The sequence below is a fragment of the Neodiprion lecontei genome, chromosome 1, assembly GCF_021901455.1.
Source record: "Neodiprion lecontei isolate iyNeoLeco1 chromosome 1, iyNeoLeco1.1, whole genome shotgun sequence".
NCBI lineage: Eukaryota > Metazoa > Arthropoda > Insecta > Hymenoptera > Diprionidae > Neodiprion > Neodiprion lecontei.
In genome coordinates this window covers 37,483,600-37,503,971 of record NC_060260.1, presented here as the reverse complement: position 1 = coordinate 37,503,971, position 20,372 = coordinate 37,483,600, and the positions used below count along the sequence as shown (strand labels likewise).

Sequence of the window (20,372 nt, the reverse complement as noted above, 5' to 3'; positions counted from 1 at the left end):
TTTGACAGAGAAAATGATTTGTTCGAAAATCACGTGTCGAGTGAAAAATGAAATATAATGTTTACTTGTATACAAATATCACATGAAAGCAACAGTTGTTATAAAAGGATTAAAATTTCAATGAAGCATTAACGACTTGTATGATAAAATTAAATATAATTAATACTAAACGTGTTGTGAGAAAAAAGAACGAACCAAAGAAAAAAAAAAAAAGAAAAAAAAAAAGTAAAAAACGAACGAAATGAAGGAAAATAACGTCGCAGAGATGGACAATGTCAGCCGTGCGTCGCGGTGGCGAAAGAACTGCGGCGGCGCCCGGCGCCGAAAAGGATTCTGTAACTTTGTGCGTATATACACGTGTGTGTATATACATGTATATACTACATATATGTATATATCCGACATGTACGCCTGTCGATCTCGAGGAGAGGTTTCTTTTTTTAATTTGGACGTGTAAATCCAGGTCGATAAAAACTATACGTGACACATATATACATGCATATGTATATATGTATACATACATACATATATATATATATATGTATATATACATACGTTAAATCTTATACGATATACAAATATACGGCATGTGTATTATCGCAATCAGGCAATTTGGATCAACGGGTGTGTTTTTTAACGAACGCGACCAACGAAGGATCGATCGATCGATCGATCGATCGGTATCGTAGCAAACCTGAGAAACCGAAATGACAGTAAAAAAAAAAATATTAAAAAAAAAAAAAAACGAACGAAAATGAATCATGAGAAAAGAATAATATCTTTGACGAAACCGGAAGACAGACAGAGAGAGAGAGAGAAAGAGAGAAAGAGACAGAGAGAGAAAGAGGGAAAAAAAGAGATAAAGAGAGAGGTGCAGGAAGCCCGGCGGAGCGTCGCTTTTCTTTCGTCAACCAAAGCGCGTTGCCCCCCCCCCCCCCCCCCCCCTTCCACTACCCATACATTGTACCGAACCAACTTCCGTTTTCCTAATAACTAAATTAAGCCTTCTCTGCGCCAAGAATCCGGAACTAACTTCTGACACACAGACTGATTCCTTCGAAATTTATTTCTGCTTCGCGATACAATTATTTTGGTATTTTTTTTTTTTTTCGATACAAATGTTGTTTGATTCGAAATTTTGTGCTTTTTGTCAGTTTTTTTTTTCCAATTTTTTTCTTTCTCTCCTTTTACACTGTTCAAAGTTATCGTGTCAAAGGATTCTTGGAAACTTGTTGCGATTATTTGTCTGTTCTTTCTTTTTTTTTCGTTTCCATTTATTTACAATCGAAGGAAATATTTGACTAACCAAGTTTGTTGGTGATAAAAAAAAAAAAAAAAACAAAAAACAATCACTCTTCGACCCCAAAGTCGGGCAACTTCGGAAATCGTTTTATTTGATTTCCGGACGAGGCCCTCTTTGCCGTGGTGGGTCTGCTGTGACGTGGGAGTCGAAAAGTGTATCATGGCCGAGTAATAGCAGCGTTACAATATCGAATTCTCAAGGACTAGAAAATGTTGTATGTCTTCGTAGAATTTGAAAAGGCAGAAGCAAAACGAAGGTAGGAAAACGTCAAAATGTAGGCAAACAAGTTCAAAGTACAGAATGACAAAATGTAGAATCGTCATAACGAATATTATAAGCATTTGTAGCAGGCTCTGGGACATAATCGACTGAAATTCGACCATTCTACATTCGGACTTTTCCATACCTCGACTAGCTAAATTTTAAAACACAATGTGAAATAGATTTTTGTGTCTTTGGAAATTCGATCTTGTGAGGCCCTGATCTTTAATTGAAGCTTCAAGAATGCAAGTGGTACATAAGTCATTTTTACCTTATTTCTCAGGATTAAGAAATTGGCATTCGATGTTGCCAACAATTCTGATATGAGAAAAATTATATTCCTTTGCTTGCGTTCCATCTCTCAAGAATAATTTGAAATTACTGTTTATATTGAAACCAGAATCGATGACTAAAGTCCCAACCAAATGCCTCACACCACTTGCATTGTCAACCCCTCTACTACGTGGCCACGATTCAACAACTTTTTGACCTACTCCTTCCCTTCTTCCGTCTCAACGATCTCTTCTGGAACGACGTTTCTCATCCAAATTTAGATTCTCTCGGCTTCTTACCGGCGCATAGAAGGCTCATTCGCTGAGGATTATCCACAGATCAGTGTCACCCCCCCCCCCCCCCCCCCCCCACCCTCCAACAAAACACCCAAAAGATAACAACAAAAAAAAAAAAAAAAATACAAAACAAAACAAAAATCAAAAAAAAAACCCAGAACCCACCGGGCTTCGATTAACTCTGGTATTGCTTGTTAAGGAGCTCAAAGCGACGAACGAGACGCTGAAGAGCCTCCAGACCCAGCTGGAACTCGCCTATGCCAGCACAGCGTCTTCGGGAGCGCCGGTAGCGGGTAACGCAGGATCGGGGGTAACAACCCTCGGCGGAAGCGTCGCGGTTCCAGGAGGCGTTCCGGGGAGCACGACCTTGACGGCGATCCTCGAGACGAAGGACGCGCGGATTCAGACCCTGGAGAAGGAGGTCGGCCTGCTCGAGGCGGAGCTCCAGCGGATCAGGGAGTGCGGGGGAAAGCTGAGGGAGCAGCTTCTAAGGGCGACGGCTGTGCCCTCGGCCCATCATCCCTCGGGAATCCTGCACCAGGTGAACCTCCAGGGATCGAACGCCGTAAACTCCGCCGCCTTCGGCTTCAACCATTCGACCCTTGTCAAGGGCGGCCAGCAGCCATCCGCGAACAATTCCTCGAGCCTGGCGAACTCCTTCCTCGCAAATTCCGCTGGCCTTGGATCATGTCTCGCTGGAATATCCGCCGGCGTTACCACGGGCGTTTCTAATCCGTACACCGAGCGCTACAATCACGGATCGGAGAACCAGAAGCACCAGTCTCACCACCTCAGTCATCATCATCAGCATCAGCATCATCATCACAAGCAAATCGAGTCATCTTCATCGTCATCCGCCGCCGCCGCTGCCGCCGGCGCCCTTGCGCTTCATGCTCACACCTTCAACAAACACGACATGAACTTCAAACGACAAGTAAGTTTCTTCATCAACAACGTCCGCATCGAAAAGAATGACGTCGTTTAGAACATCTTGTAATAATATGTGTATCCGATATTATCGTACCTACTCGTAATATACCTGCCTACGTATTTTAAAGGCGTTCAGGGATGCGTTCTTGTTAAACGTTCCACGGAACAAGAGACATCGCCGATCGCATCAGGTAACGCTTACTCTTCAATTGTCAATGGTAGGACGTTGCGTGTATAAGTATAGGGATATGAAATGTATTATTGAAATTATTTGGAAAATTTCACACCATGTTACGTACTCGCACCGAACCGATCACTTACTGAAACTCCGTACGTTACACATACAACACCGAATGTACCGCAACACGTCACAACGACCGTCGAGCCATTCAAGGATGAAGTGTCTTCACCGTCTCTGCGTCGAAAGTTAGGAGAAGACAATATGTCATTTTGATAATCTGCGGTAATGTTACTGATTGCATCAATGTTAGTGAACAGGAATGGATCACCATCCCTGATGTGTTATAGAAATGGTTCGAGACAAATTCGATAGTCCAAGACGGAAAACGTCATTGATTTGAGAGAAGGTTCCATGATTAGAACATTCCAAGCGATCAAACTCTAGTGTTCCTCATCCCATTCTAATGTTTTTGAAATCGTTATTCTTCTCGCTGACAAGACCGTCAGAAATTGTCCCTGAAAAACATTCCACAAATCTTGCAAGTGTAATTCCAGACGAACAACTGTCGTACAGCACTTGCCTGAATCTAGTTTTATCCATTCGAGGGATCGCTATTAGTAAAAGACTCATCGGACGATTCTTGGAGATGTCCATCGTTAAGAAAACAATCCCAAAAACATTAGAATCAAATCAAAGACACCAAAGTTCGATCCTTTCGAAGTTTCTAACGATACGATGATAACCTTATTTTTTCTCAAATTATTGATATCTTATTGTTGATAAGCTTGTGATATTCGAATTTATTCACAATCATAGCTACATCACCTGGTACAGATGTCGTTTCATCGAAGTTCACTGTCATTGTCGTAAAAAACAAAAAAACGTTGCCGGAGATTTTTCACACGATTTCTTCTCCATCCCTAACTTTTTATGCCAACGGTCCGACTCGTTCATCCTTGATCCCAGTCAATTATTAACCGCGGATTATCTGCAATAACGCCAAATATTATAGAACGTATAATACCTACACATATAACGCTAAATCGCTACGCGTACTGCACGATCGATTTGGGCCGAAATTTGATACGGCATGGAGCAATCCGAAAACGGGGTGGCGTGCTACCTTACAGTGTCCTGTCGAAACCTTTCATCCTGACGTTTTTCCTCGAGCCTAGCTTCTGCACACTTATCTTCGCCCATATTTCCCGACTCGCCATCCCCTCGCTCAATCTACGAGGATAACGTTTCAACCTTTCCCAACTTACCACCCTAGCCATCCTCCTCCTCCTCCTCCTCTTGACCTAAAACTCTACCGAGTGTTGGTTGACGACTAAAATACTACGATCCTCTCCTCTGATGTACACCGCATTTCTGTAATCTCGGAAGGTAACCCGTCATTTTTTAGTTTTTCATAAAAAAAAAAAAAAAAACAAAGATGAACACAATTTGAACTCGCCTATTCATTTTCGCAGTGCAATTCTTCATCACCAAGACTTTTAGCGCACCCTTTACAACTTCGGAGAATATTTCCAGTGACGATTAATGTTAAATTCGGTATAAACGCGGCGTATCTTTGAACTTTTGTATTCTTGCGATGTATTCAAAACCTGTAGGTTTTGGTATAAACGTGCTCGTACCGAGAAGTTCTCTTCAATGGATTTGCTCGACGATTATTGCTACTCGTCTAGTTAACAGGCGTAGCCAACTTCGTAAAAATGTTACTAGCATCCGCGGGCGCCGTGACTCGGCCATTGCCATTCTTAATATCAGGAGAGTTTATGGTTGACCGTCACTTGTCAACTGGTCGATTCTAGGGAATTTCTTCTTGTCGGTGAAGGTTTGCTTCAGGCTGGAAGAATTCGTGTCAGCCAATCAAAATTAAGCAAGTTGAATCGCGCGCGTTACGAGAGTGTCCTTTCAAGAGAACCTCTCGGTATTGTATATTCGTTTGAAATTAAAGAACACTTGCTTGACCCGGGAAACGAAGGGAATCAAGATCAAAGGTCAAGGGCTTTATACGTATAATAAATTTTGCATTTCGGATAGACTTATCTCTTTGTTTTTTTGTTTTTTTTTTTCTTATTTTTGTTTCTTTCTCTCTCGCTCTCTCCTCTTATCCTCACCTCTCCGTACTTCTTCCTGTTACTTGTCCCCCTCGTTTACCGGGGAAATTTCTAGTTTAGGATTACGTCCGATGATTTTCGGGGTTTTGGGGTTGGATTAGGATCGAATCGAGCTTTAGATCGTACAAATTGACGTATGCATATTATATGCACACTGTTGCGCTTACAATAGTATATATAATATAGTATGCAATGTGTAGAGAGAGGATATATATATATAATTTCATGGCAACGCAGTGTTCAGAATTTTAGTATATTATTATATATATGTATATGTATACTATGATAACGTGAGAAAATATGCATATACATGTTTCTCGGCGTGTACAAAAGATGCCGGGGATATGTGTTATATGCTCGTCTATGATATGCTTGAATTCACGTTCAAGATTCTTAACGACGTCTCTTGTCGCGAATCGTTCAATTAAATAACACTATTAATGAATAAAAGAATGAAAGGACGGCTTACTTTTCTTTGGAATAGTAATATACGGTACGAAGTACGCAACGGTGGTCGATTCTTTTTCTACAATCAATCACTTAATTAGGAACTTTGTTATCATTCTATACGGCGAGAAATTGCGACGTTGCGAATATATGGTTGGAAATGTGCTACAAAGCGAGAGAGAGAGAGATAGAGAAGGAATTACAAATCTTATTTTTGCACGCTGCGCGGACGTCCAAGTTATGTAATTGGCGAGTGTATAAGTAGAATTGAAAATAATTGCGCTCAACGCGAAATTCGACGCTTCGATATTTGCACACTGCTGATATTTTTAGCGTATTAGGCATAAATGAAAATAAACTATACATATAGATTCGATAAATTTATCCAAGTTATTCCGTTGACGATAAATACTGCAGAGTTACTATACATACATATATTATAATATACGAAAAGACGCATCTCCGAAATCTATTATCTATATTTCTACAAAATTGAAGAAGAAAACAAAAAAAAAAAAAGGAAAAAAAAGTAATAAGAGTAGATGAAAATATAGGTATATAAATAATACATACGTAGATGAATTATAATAGACATATTATATATTTACGTTATCTCCGAAGGTTGTTGAAATGTTAGGATTATTATAGATACTCGCTGTCAATGTTAGAAGACTGCAGGAATTAACGGAACGGTACAAGAAAGCAAAATATTAGAAGAAAACAAAAAAAATGAAAATTTATTTACTCGTTTATCGATTTTCATACTTTTATTTTCGTAATAACTATGAGAGTATATTTTTTAGAAATTTGCGGTCGACAAATTCTCTATATTATACATAGTAATAAACTGCACGCTCTCCTCAATCTATCGTATGAATTAAACTCAATGTGTTCTATGTACAGTTCAAGCTTGTTTAAACGACTCGTGTGTCGATAAGTGAAAAGAAAAGAAAAAAGAAAAAACGAAAAATAATATTGACAAAATTGAAAAATTCTAACAAATCATACAAAAATACACACACACACACACACATACATATATATGTATATGCATAAAGATAAAGTATCGAACATACTTGTGTACAAAAAAGTATGTGCTTGCTAAATAGAAAATCCTAGTAACATAGGTATATATATAAATATATTAGGTAGTCAAAAACTTCCAGAATTCTCTTCCATGAAAAATATTAAACAATTCGTACATCGGTATAATGTACACAATAGATACACTTTCAATTTGTAAGGGTCAAAAGTGAAAGTTGCAATTACATACTATAGCGATTGAGGTAAGATCCTGAGCCATGTTAAACAGATTTTCGGTTTAATCCAGTTTTTTTTTTTTCTCTGTTTATTGAACCAGTAAACTCAAATTCTCCACTGAACCTCAAGTGCTGTAATACTATGCGTTTAATAATAGTAATAATTACGATTATTACTATTATTATTAACTATCATTACGTCTGTAAAAAAGATTGACAATGAATAGTTATAAAATTGTGAAGGAAGAAAAACGAAAAGAAACGGAAAAACTATAGAGAGAAATTATTCAGCCGATGTATTAAATTTAATATTGTACGTACCTAAAGTTTAGGCCTTAGAAACTGTTGAACCTTAAAATGTCTAAACATGTTAATGTACAGAGAAACACAGAGAGTGAAAGAGAGGGATAAAGAAAGTAATAGAAAAAATATAAATTTTAACAAAAATGTAGAGAACACTAGTATAAATGAATAATAATAATATAATAATTACCTATCGATATAATATTGATTCCGTTGTCAGTAAAATGTTTAACATATACCTGAAAACTGCCTATTTTCTCAACCTCGATATATGTCATAATGTAACCTGATGAGAAAAAATTCGTATGATAAAAAAAAAAAAAAAAAGAAAATAGAAATGAAGAAAGATGACAAGGAAAAACAATTGTTTTCCGGAAAGAGCACAGAAACAAACAAGTACACAAAGAAAAAAGACGGGTGATCTAATTCTTAGTAATAGATTATGTAAACGTAACTTGTAGTGGAGACAACAAGTATGAATGATGATATTTTCTCGAATCCTGTCTAGATGTAGGAATAGAATCTTTGCGATTTAATATTCACATATGTATGAATACGTGAATAATTATACGTACCCGCTGCTTAACGCGAAAAAAATATTAGTTAATTACTAATAGCAAGGGGAGTCAGGCATGATATATTAATTATACGAATGCTCATTCAATTATCACCGCTATTACTATTATTATTATTATTATTGTTATTGTTATTATTATTATCATTGTTGTTATTAATCACGACGATTGATACACTCTATATTATGTATGTATATATATATTAATGTAAGTTCAACATCGTTTTTGGGTAAAACAGTTAGAAAAATCTACGAAATCTTCTCGTCAAATTACACTTTACACATGTCATTATTTATTACATCTTGTGTATATATACGGCGTCTGTAATATTTTATCTTGATGGAAAGTATAATGTATAAAATATCTCGTGTGAGAAAGAGAGATGAAAATTATGACGAGATATTAGTAAACAGCGTGTAGGTACATAAATCGTACTAAATTGGAAGCACATATGTATAATATGTGTACATGCATTACGTATGTATTTGAGTCAGGTTTATTTTTCTAAAGTATACATGTTATACTACGTATATTACGTATAAGGTTACGTTGATATGTGACCAGTAATAATATGAAAATTATATTAATTTATGCACGAGCACCGAAATGTTGATAACAAAAAGAGAAAAGAGACAAAAACAATGGATTAAAAACATGGTATTTGTGATTCAAAAGTATGCAAATACGATATGGCTAAGAATTCTGAATTAAATTGTCGAAAAGTGCTATGCGAAATTAATTAATTATCTTCGTTGGCTAAACTTCGTTGTGTTTTAAATCTTCAACTACTAATTGTCTTCTTTTGCTCAATTAATAATATACACGATAACAATTATATTGTATAAATAACGAAAGCGAGAAAAAAAAAAAATATATATATATATACAACCGATAACAAGATAAACGAATTTACAAAATAAACATTAATCCGTAATTTTTTGCAACGTCTTATTAATCCGGTAAATTTTAACGCGTTGCGATATTACGATGTATGATTCACCGTTATTGTATACTGCGAAAATATATCTATAACACTTCGTTGAAAATATTCGTCTAACAAACACGTATGAATAAAATGAAAGGGAATCCTTATACGTGCGTAATTATTAAATTAAAAAATTAAATTAAATTGTGCAACAGGTAAAAATTAAACACAACAAATAAATAATTTACATCTACGACAGCTGATATCAATATATAATACACAGCATAATATGCAATAGACATTGTTTAATTCTTTATAATATATATTGTATATATATATATATAGTTAATTGTTGTAAAATAACTATCGAAACTTATATACATATTATTAAGTTTAATTAAGAAATTTTAATTTTCAAGTATCATTATTATTGTTATTATTATAAAATATGACAAACCCGACTCATATCATTTTACCACCTTACACATCTATCGCAGCTCAAATTTCACCTCACTTTCGTCTGTCTGTCACGTATTTATTAATATATATTATCACCCCTCTGTTATAAGTTTTCTAATTATACATATGTATGTTCTTTTTTTCTCACAGCAAAAAAAAAAGAAAATAGAACGTCATTTTTCATCGCCATTTGCGTATTAACTATGTACACACGCATATATATATATATATGTATATGTGTATGTATATACACAATATCACTTCTCGTTTTTCGTTATCTGTTTTTCTGTTTTTGTAATTTTTCCTCATGTACCATTTTTGTTTCTTCTTCTTTTCTTCACGCAACGCCAGCACTGCACCAGCATGATAAAATCTTTAACTCGCATGCCGCATGACGTACAGTCTTTCTTGTTATGTGAGGGAAAGAGAGAAAAAAAGAAAAGAAAAAAGAAAAGCAAACAAAATGAAAAAAATTAAAACATGAAACTATAAATTTCACTCTTTTTTTTTTTTTTTAATTTGTTACGCCAGTGCAACGCTTTACCAAGTAGCAACCAACTTCAATAACGCTGAATAACAATTACTAACAGAGAAATTTATAGTTTCAAATGAATTTCGTACATTAAAGTTATTTTGGTTTGTCTACAATTTTACTCTCAGCCTCTATTATCGTACAATATTTCGTACACCTACACATATTATTGCTATTACTGTTATTATTATTATTATTATTATTATTACTACTACCCGTATTTTTCTGCAAAAAATATAATAGTTGCTTTGAGTTACATTCCTCGTTTACATTATCTATGTCAATTTTTTTTTCCTCTCTTTTTTTTTTCTCCATCAATTTCTTTCCTTCTGTAATTGACGATTGGCACTTATTATATTATATCGCGATTCACTCTGATACACGGACAAATTTCTTATCCCGTTATAATTTATATACGTTCGTTAGCTATGAGCACATGTTACCGAAACTTGTTAATTTTACTTCGGTATAATCGAAAACTTGCAGCAACTATAATATTTAATAATTCTTTGGTCTGGTTCTTGGATATTTTTGTAATTGAAAAGATTGACGATACTTCGTTATTCGTAAGCTATTAAAGAATTTAAAATTTCTCTTTTTTTTTTTTTCTTTTCTCCTTGTCGATTTTACAATATTCTAATTTGTTGTAGATAGAATGAACGACATAAGTAGAAAGCGTATTTCTACGTATTTCTTTCTTTCATATGGTATGGTAAAATGATGACGATCATGAGTTGATGATTAAAACTTATTTTAATTATTACATATATATGTATATTGTATTATATACTTATATAAATTTGTTATATACGGCCTGACTTGTATTTTTGGCCTGTAGTGTATGTATTTACATCGTATACACATTATGTACGTACATATGGTAGTGTCGAGATATTTTTGTAGATAAACCAAGTGTAACGTTTCATTTATCATCATATAGCAATAAGGTGCAATTTATTATTCTTAAGGATAAATTATATATACTACGTGTATAAAGAATAGGCTAGTTATATAACATTAATCGTAAGTGAGTAGTAGGTAAATATCTCAACTCCGTGGTTAATTCTATATTATTGTTCGAAAATGAACGTTAAGAAGAATAATTATTTGTCGGTTACTTTTTTTGTTGCTTTTAAATCAATTATTAATTGGATAATTGATTTTAATAACGTGTAAATGTAAGTATTACGTATAGAATTAACGCGGCGTTACGCTTATTACGTGTAATCTATTACAAAAAAGAAAAAGAAATGCATTTTTTTAATCGTGCCCCCATATTTTAGCTTTCGGAAGAGGTAAGGAATCTCTCCCGGTGAACAAAAAATATTTCCAAACAAAAGAAAAGAAGTTGATCATTTGTTTTTTTTTTTTTTTTACCTCAATTTTTAATCGAGATTTCATCGCATTTTTGTTTTATATTCATCTTCTTCGAATCATCCATTTTTTTTTTTTTTTTTTTGAATTTTCCATTTAACCGTTGAAATTTGGTGTTACGTAGTTTCGAAAGAAGTCTGTAGTCCCATGTTTTAAGGGTTTGTAGGGTAATAGGGGAGAGTTTTTGTTGTTTTTATTTTTTTTTATTTTTTCATCATTCAAGTAGAACGTAACTTTGAAATCCAAAAACTTCGCACACACGGTAGAAAGATACAGGAAAACTCGGAACGTCTGAAAATTTTGGATTTCAAAAATACGAATCACCAAATTCATACGTCATATCTTTTATAGATTATCGTGCAGTTTTACATCAGCATATGTTACATAAGAATTATTTCAAACTTAAAAGTTGTAAATCATGAGAAAAATTAAGAACAGATGAGAAAAAAAAATACTATTTTCATATAATACAGATATTATCGTCGTTATCATTATTATTTACGATCTTCTTTTTTTTTTTTTTCTTTCCATTTCTCTCACAAATCACGAGTATCTATAGATCTATAAAATATTAGATGTTAGCTAGGAAATTAGTAAACACAATTGCTTAGTAAAGTTCGAAATTTTGAAAAATTCTAAGAAAGAAAAAAAAACAAAAAAACCGTGCAATGAAAAAAAAAGCATCAAAATTTTGAACAAAAAGCCTACAGCACATATAATACGATGAGTAGATCATGTACATATATACATAACTAGTGACTTACATGTATATAATCACAAGTTACATGTATCAATCACACCCTTACATTATATATATGTGTATACTATTCTCTCATTAGATATTTGTATAGTATATGTATACATATATATGCGTATACATGTATGTATATGTATATATATATAAGTTTGCATACGTGCAGCAAAGACTCGTTGGTCGTATTTACACGTTGTTTATTAATTAGTGCAGGTCTGCATGCAAACTCTGTCCGTGCATCTTTCATGTTTTTGCTTCTTTTCTTCTCTTTTTTTTTTCCAAGCACACGGTGTACCCTCGATCTCTAAGCAATACACGTGACTTACATAGTTTAGAGTAATGAAAAGTATCAAATTCAATGAAATAAAAAATAAAATCGTGGGAAATAAGAAACAAAAAAAAAAAAAGACAAAAACGGCAAGATGTACGGACACGGCGAAGACCGCGTGTTGTGATGATTTTTTTTTTTTTTTTTTTTCACTTTTTCAACACAAAAACTGCCGTGTCTCAGCCATTGACGGAAATACCTCGATGGTAAACATTTTTCACAGCTGGACGAGTTTCGGGCAGAAGTACAACGGAGGGATCAGGAAATTTTGGGGATGTCAGCGAAGATGAAAACTCTCGAGGAACAGCATCAGGACTATCAAAGGCACATCGCTGTTCTAAAGGAGTCCTTGTGCGCCAAGGAAGAACACTACAATATGCTCCAGGCTGACGTGAGTAACGATAATTTAATTCGCTACCGCAGCCGGAGGATGTTTCTTCCTTTCCACTTGCCTTTTCCACAATTCCCACCCTTCTTTCTTCCATCCTTTTGGTTTTTCAAATTCTTTTTTTCCACTCCGAGCGCTCTTATCGACCGAGTTAAGATGCAAGCTTCCCGTTTCGCAGGTCGAAGAAATGCGGCAGAGACTCGAGGAAAAGAATAGACTTATTGAGAAAAAGACCCAGGCTGCTATGCAGGCTCAGCAGGATCGCAATCGAATGAATACCGAGCTCACTGAGATCAAGGATCACATGGACATCAAGGATCGAAAGATTAACGTCCTCCAGCGAAAAGTAAGTGACCGGTGCCTGATTTGGTTTTGCCCGATTTCTCATGGTAAAGAAGAGAGAGAATTCGGGAATAAATATAGATTGTTTTTTTTTTTTTTCTTTTTTCATTTTCCATCTTATCCACCGTTTTCTCAATCTCGTTCAGCATCGTTCGCCGTTCTTTGAGTGCCCGGCATTTATTTAATGTCCATTCATCAATTGAAATGAGGCTTCGAACGATATTCGTATGGAATCACAATTGATTCCAATGGTTCGGTGATTGTCCTCGTTTAGTTCAGCTTGACGATTGGCTGATTTCGCCATTTCACTCGCAGCTTCTCATTTCCTCACATGGAATATTCCGTTCGTCTTTATACTCGATGCGTTGATTGTTAGGAATTCGGAATTTAGCTGGTATACTTACTAATGCTTCTCCATCTCTGATTCCTCTGTTCAAAATTATTATTTTATCCCTACAGTTGTTATAGTAATAGATATAAGAATTACAATTTACCGAATTATTTTTAAAATATTCTGCTTTCTTTTAATACGTATATTTATCAATCAAATTTTGTATAATTTTGTTATTGTTATAATTTAATATTATATTTATACAGTTATCTATATCCTGATTCACACTGTTATATTTAATTTAAGTTTATAAGATATTTATTCGTTTTACCACATGACATACACCTGGTATAATTTTATTTCATCCCACAAGTATTATTTGTTACACATTTTCTATTCAGACATATAATGCGTAAAAGAAATAAACTGATGTAGCTTTTCCCTGGTGAAAGTTTTTTTTGCCATCAGATTTCCGTAAAGATCATTATTCTGAAAAATCAAAATTGTTTTAATAAATTTCCCTCTTTTTTGAACCAATACCAGTATTTAAAATTCTCTTCTACCAACAGAAATAAATGTTCAGTCGCACCTTATCAAATTATTTTAATTGTTTGAACAACAAAGAGATTTTTCTCCGTAGATTCTGATTCTGGTTCCTCAATTCATAAACTTGTACTAACAATAGACTTTCCAGAGTTACGCTGAGAAATTTTGATGGTAAAAATGTTTCACCAGAGATGTATAAATTATGGTGATTATTCCAGTCGGCTTATACATATTTATACATATAGCTCTACGTATCCATTATTTGTGTTTTCCACTGTTATCTATAATTTATTTTATTAAGTTATCGTTAAACGTATGCAAATTAGATATAATTACGTTTGCCAGATAATGTTCCAAGCAGTATCGCTTTTTTATGTGTCATACCTGCGGTTTATTTGTATTAAATGCTCCGCTCATATCTGAATAGTGTAGATATGAAATTCCTGGTTCACTTTTACGTTAGCAGTTAGTTACGACGTTGCAGAGCTAGGCATTCGCCAACAACTCGTGTAGATTGTTGTACGATACGTACAGCGAAGATCAGGTTGAACTGAAAGTTATAAAATGTACATTAGTACAACCACACTAAATTACAATAATCCATATTATTCGATGGAAATGCAAGCTACAAAGGTATTATTACCAAGAACCATTACCATTACCTCTAGGATGACCCACAATATATCTCCGGTACTCCTTAATAGGTACGTAACTTTGAACTTAACTGAATTCTATTTACATATGATATCACTAACTCGGAATTGTGTCTATAATATATTTGGATTATTGTTAGGGGCTATGGGTAAGACTTATAAATTAATATTAACGTCAGTTTTGGTACAACGGTAAGTAAATGGAGTTAATACTGACTGTGAATTTAACGAGTTTACAAACGATTTAACGCCTTACTAACAATCTAAACAGTTTATGCTTTGTTGTCGTTAACAAAAACTCGTGGCAAGCAAGGGCCAAAACACAAATAAGAGAAGCACTAACAACGGAATTTGATCGGTAGTCTAGTTTGAATGATCATAACAACAAAACTTTACCGATTAGTGTGCAATAAACTTATTGTTAGAATGAAAAACAGTGAATAAAACAGAATTGTGTTGAATTTGAATTGGGCCGTTGGAAGTGTGTAATAAACTGGAAATAATTCATTCCACAGATTGAAAATCTGGAGGATCTTCTCAAAGAGAAGGACAATCAAGTAGATATGGCTCGGGCTCGTTTGACCGCTATGCAAGCACATCACTGCAGCAGCGAAGGAGCCTTGAGCAGTTTGGAGGAAGCTATCGGCGATAAAGAGAAACAAATGACTCAGTTACGCGAGCAGAGGGATCGTGCCGAACAGGAGAAACAAGAAGAGCGAGAACTCCATGAAAGAGAACTCGCTGAGTACAAAATGAAACTTCATGCCCTGGAGTCTGAGGTAAATTGAATTATTGTAAGGTATTATAGAGTCGACGATAAACTTGGCGAGAAGATATTCCTATTCCAACAAAAATATTCACATTATTAATGATCAACATTTATTGTTGCAGGTTGAAAAACTTGGCGCCCGCTTGGAACGAGCTCAGGCTGAGAAAGATCGCCTCGAAGCAAAACTGGAAAGTTCCCAGTCGGAATTGGGCAAAAGTAAAGCAGAACTTGACAAAGCGGCCTCCGAGGTTGGTCGCAGTGGTGCTGACTGGGAGGCTGCTAAACAGCGGTTGACTCGCCTTGAATTAGAGAATGAAAGGTTGAGACACGACTTGGAAAGATCGCAAACTACGTTTGGCAGAAGTACGTTGAACTCGTCTCAGGAGATGGACAGAATTCAAGAACGTGCGGAGAAATCGACAGCAGACTTGAGGAGAGCACAAGCTGAGCTCAGAGTTACTCAAGCGGACAATGAAAGAGCCAGAGCTGAAGCAACTGCTCTTCAAGAAAAGGTGGAATTCATTAACATTTGTTAATTTTATAAATCACTTGCAAATTGTTTAGTCATTTGATAAAATCATTCTTATCTTCTCTTATAGGTTGAAAAAAGTCAAGGTGAAGTTTATCGTTTGAAAGCTCGCCTAGAAAATGCACAAGGAGAACAAGAGAGCTTGCGCGAGGAATATGACCGAGCTCAAGCCTCCGTGGCTCGTCTTCACTCTGAACGTGACAAAGCCGTTGGTGAACTTGAAAAAGTTCGAGAAGAATTGGAACGCACTCAGGCAACTTTGGGCAAAGCTCAATTACAGCAAGATAAATTACAAAACTTGCTGGACAAGGCTCAAAGTGAAGTTGACAAACTTCAGGAGAGATTGGACAAATCTCAAGGAGAAGTACGCAGAGTAAGTATAAGCATATTTTGTCACGGATCTTCTATTTTGCCTTCTGCCTGTGTCTCTTTTATTGTTTTCATTTCGTACGTGAAGTCCCATGTTTCAATATAACACTTTCTTACAGATGCAACTTGAAAAAGAGAAGCAAAACTACGATTTTGAGAACGTGCAAAGCCAATTGGACAAAGCACTTGGTCAATCGACTAGAATGCAAAAAGAACGTGAGGCAATTCAACTTGAGGTCGATCGGCTTCATGACAAATATGAGAAGGCACAGGTACGACGTGATATAAATTATGTTTGTATTGAGTATTTTCGTCTCATACTTTACGAATATTCTTAAGGACAATGTAATACTTTACCTTATCTACTACCAATCTTTTTTTGCTCATGGTAATGTACATTATTTCAAACAGATGGTTATGCAACGTCTGCAGAAAGAACGAGATAACTTCCAAGAAGAGATGGAAAAGTTACATGAAAGATTAGAATTCCAACAAAGTCAACAAGTAAAACTGCAACGCGAAAAAGAAAATGTTATGTCCGAACTTGACTTGATCAAGGAACGATGGGAGAAGGTCCACACCTTACATCAAAAACTTACCGTAAGTAGTCATTGACAAATTTGTAACAAGACTTTAGCCTAAAATTTCTGAATTGAGTACCTGGATGACAATAAGTATTGAATTTCAATATGGTATAGAGCTTATGTTTGCTTTCAGCTTGAAAGAGACGACGCATTAACGGAAATTGACATTCTTAAAGACAAATTGGAAAAAACTCAATACGGAGCTAACAAAGCTTACGAGGAAAGAGAAAATGCCAGTAAAGAATTTGAAAAAATGCGTGAAAAATATGACAGGTAATGAGTTTGGTATAATACAGTTTCAGAATTGATAAAATGATCCGGAGAAAATAATTCACACTGACTTTTTACGTGACTCTAAATTTATTACTATCGATAAGTAGTAATCAATGAAGTTACAAACCTGCCAAGGTAACGAAATGAGCCTAAATAATTCACCGACTGTCACAACATTTTGTAACTGCATTCACAATTTGGTATCTTTAAGTCTTTACAAATCTATTGCATGATCTTAAGTCCATTTTTTTGTTTTTCCAAAATTCTGAGCCGAATAAAACTGTAATTAATTCATAAGTGTTATTTTCTTATTTTTTTTTTGTTATACAGGGCACAAAGCGAGGTGTATCGTCTACAGAATAAGATCGATGTAATGGAGGCTGACAAGGATCACTTGGAATTAGAAGTAGAAAAGCTGCAAACATTGGCCACCAAAGGACGTGAAGAAGCTCGTAAAGCGCAGGAGGAACTGGCCCGTGTCCAGGAAATGTACGATCGAGCAGCTCTTCAGTTGGGACGCACTAAGGAACACGAAGAAAAGTCCAAGGAGGACTTGGACAGACTAACAGTAGATCTAGAGATGGTTCGTGAGAGATACGAAAAGTCTCAAATCGAGTTGAGGCGTCACCAAAACGAGCGAGAAAAGTTAGTCGCGGATAACGAGCGGGTCTCCTTCGAACTAGAGAGAGCTCATTCTCAGCTGAGCAAAGCACAAGCTGCTACTGAAAAAACGCAAGAGGAGTTGGCCAGGATGCAGCTTGAGATCGAAAAGATGTATGAGAAACACGACAGGCAACAAGCCGAAGTTAGGAAAGCTCAAGCTGAAGCAGAAAGGCTTCGTGCCGAAGCTGAAGCCGCTAGGGAGGAATCAGAAAGGTACGCAGCAAGGTTTGGTAAATATCAAGAGAGCCAAGAGCGACAGAAAGAAGACCATGAACGGGCGAAGCTGGAGGTTGAGAGGCTGAGGGATCGTTTGGACAAGGCGCTACTTGAGCTGGAGAGGGCACGAAAGGCTGAGCAGGACGCTTCGAGGCTTCGTGCGGATTTGGAGCGTGCCGAAGGTGTACGAGGTAAATACCAGTTCGAGCAGGAAAAATGGCAAAGTGAAGGTAGTAGGCTGCAACAGGACGTAGAGAAATTGCGCGAAAGACTAGAAGCTCGAGAGGCTGAGCTAAAGAGATCGCAGTCAGTTGTCGAGCAGTTGGAAGCTAAACTTCACGAGACGCAACTACAATTGGAACGTGCCAGAGAGGAAGCGACCAAGGTAACGGCGGCCCAGGATAAGAATCGAGCCGAAATGGAGCGAGCGAAAATTGAGACTGAAAAAATACGTGACAGGCATGATAAGCTCAAAGCCAAGGCCGACGCTCTGGAGGCGGACAATGAAAAACTGCGAGTAGAAATTGTCAGATTAGAAAGACTCATGCAGACCGAAGGTAAAACGAGGTCGGAGAGTGCTAGTATAGAAGTAGAACGTCTCCGAGCAAGCTTGGACAAAGCGATTATCGCTCGAGATCAAGTCGAACTTGAAGCTGGCCGGCTGGCGAAGGAGCTAGAAAAGTCCCAAATGCTCTTAGCTAAGTACCAGGAGAGCAATGAGGCAAGTAAAAAGGAATTGGACAGATTGAGTGCAGAGCTGACACGGTTACACGAAGAGAGAGAAGCCCTGAGGCAAGAACTCCGCAGAGGACAACATCAGCAGCAACAGGTTGGCACTGAAGAGTTGGCGAGAATACAACACGAGCTGCAACAGGTTCAAAGAGATCGAGACAAGATGGCAGCGATTTTGGAGAATAGAGAAAAGCATTCCGAGAAAATAGAGAAAATCAAGGAAAAGTTGGAAGCAGAGGCCAAGCAGTTGCAAGTAGAAAGAGATCAGCTGGTTATCCAACTGGAAAAATCTCAAGACATGTTAATGAATTTCCAACAAGAATTGAACACCAGCGAAACTGAACTCACCGAGCTTAGGAAGCTTCATCAGCTGCAACAGCAAAGAGCTCACTCCCAAACTCCGGACAAAGCTACCAAAGAAGCTTTGGAATCTCAAATGCGGGAAGTCCAACGGCTTACGCAACAAGTTCAAAACTTGAATCAAGCACAAGCCAAAGAAAAACAACGCGCCGAACAAGCTGAAAAGCGAGCTCAAGAATTACAGAAACAACTAGGTGCTAGAGGAGGCGAGTCTGAAGCACAGCTGGAACAATGGCGCAAATTAGTAGATAATGAGAAAAACAGGGCGGATAATGCGGAAAGGACAGCGTCGGAGTTACAGAAACGTGTTCAAGCTATGGAAAGGCAGCTGCACGCTCAGCAGCAACAGATACAACAGATGCAAGCCAACTTGCAACAAGCCTCTGTGGTGCAAGCGCAGACAGCGCAACAGCATCAACAAAATCAGCAGTCCGTACAGGAGGCTGATAGGCTCAGGAAGGAACTCGAACGTGCTAAGGAAGAAGTGAAACAAGCTAGCGTTGAACGGGAACGGTTCCAGGCTCAACTGGAGATGCTTTGTCAGGAGCTGGAACAAAATCAGGTTAGAAAAATGCCGCCCTGCCAGCAGCAGCAGCAGCACCACCACCATTTGTTGCGTATCCAGCCAAACTGCTCGGCCAGCCTTCGCCTAAGTTGCACAATTTTATGTTGTCGCCTAAATATCATCTCCACGAAGCCTTAGTTAAACCTTCATACATACTCGTCATTCAACAAGCAGCCTTAGTTGTTAATAATGCGATAATCGTGTCGAGCAGCATGCTGCATTTCTTCTACACCATCGTCATATCTACATACACTACCATGCATAATATTATATATTTATATACATATATGTGAATCACTACTATTATAATATTATATTTATATACTTGTTATTATATTCATAATATTATATGAGTATTGTCGCTATGGTTATTGTACATAATTTATAATTACAATTATTGCCATTATTTTTATTACTATTATTAATATCATTATTATCATTAATATTATTATTATTATTTTTATTATTATTATGGTGACTGTTGTAGCAGGATGATTTATTCTTTGGCAGAGGTTTCATTTTCCTTCTACATTTTCGTTTACTTTACTACTTTACGTTGTTTTGCCGCCTCATCGTTCATCGGCATCCTACTTGGATCTCCTTGGCTATTTCGTGGCATGTGTTGTTTCATCAGTTGTTGTCTCGATTGTTTTTTGCACAAAAATTGCTACCATTACCACGAAATATTTGGTGTTCCACCAAGTTTTTTTTGATGCATATAATATGCGG

At 36.4% G+C, this 20,372-nt stretch overlaps 1 protein-coding gene and 1 long non-coding RNA gene across 9 annotated transcripts in view; one reads left to right on the top strand and one right to left on the bottom strand.

The window, feature by feature from the left end:
- LOC107219232 (trichohyalin) overlaps positions 1–20,372 on the top strand; it is a 68,131-nt gene that overhangs the window by 43,551 nt on the left and 4,208 nt on the right. For 4 of the 8 annotated variants that reach the window (XM_046746401.1, XM_046746403.1, XM_046746405.1 and 1 more), the window contains 9 exons: positions 12,547–12,714; positions 12,890–13,057; positions 15,099–15,362; positions 15,475–15,864; positions 15,952–16,254; positions 16,370–16,522; positions 16,662–16,850; positions 16,968–17,107; positions 17,438–19,640. In XM_046746401.1, coding sequence (XP_046602357.1) covers positions 12,547–12,714; positions 12,890–13,057; positions 15,099–15,362; positions 15,475–15,864; positions 15,952–16,254; positions 16,370–16,522; positions 16,662–16,850; positions 16,968–17,107; positions 17,438–19,640 — 3,978 coding nt within the window. Of the gene's footprint in view, positions 1–2,332; positions 3,068–11,150; positions 11,163–12,546; positions 12,715–12,889; positions 13,058–15,098; positions 15,363–15,474; positions 15,865–15,951; positions 16,255–16,369; positions 16,523–16,661; positions 16,851–16,967; positions 17,108–17,437; positions 19,641–20,372 lie in introns of all 8 variants that reach the window. The other 4 variants (XM_046746398.1, XM_046746400.1, XM_046746404.1 and 1 more) reach the window with 2 other exon arrangements.
- Positions 13,842–19,867, bottom strand: LOC124296569. Its single transcript, XR_006906385.1, has 4 exons — positions 19,800–19,867; positions 14,315–14,480; positions 13,974–14,211; positions 13,842–13,873 (listed from the first exon to the last, which is right to left on the bottom strand). It is a non-coding gene; the product is annotated as an uncharacterized LOC124296569 (long non-coding RNA).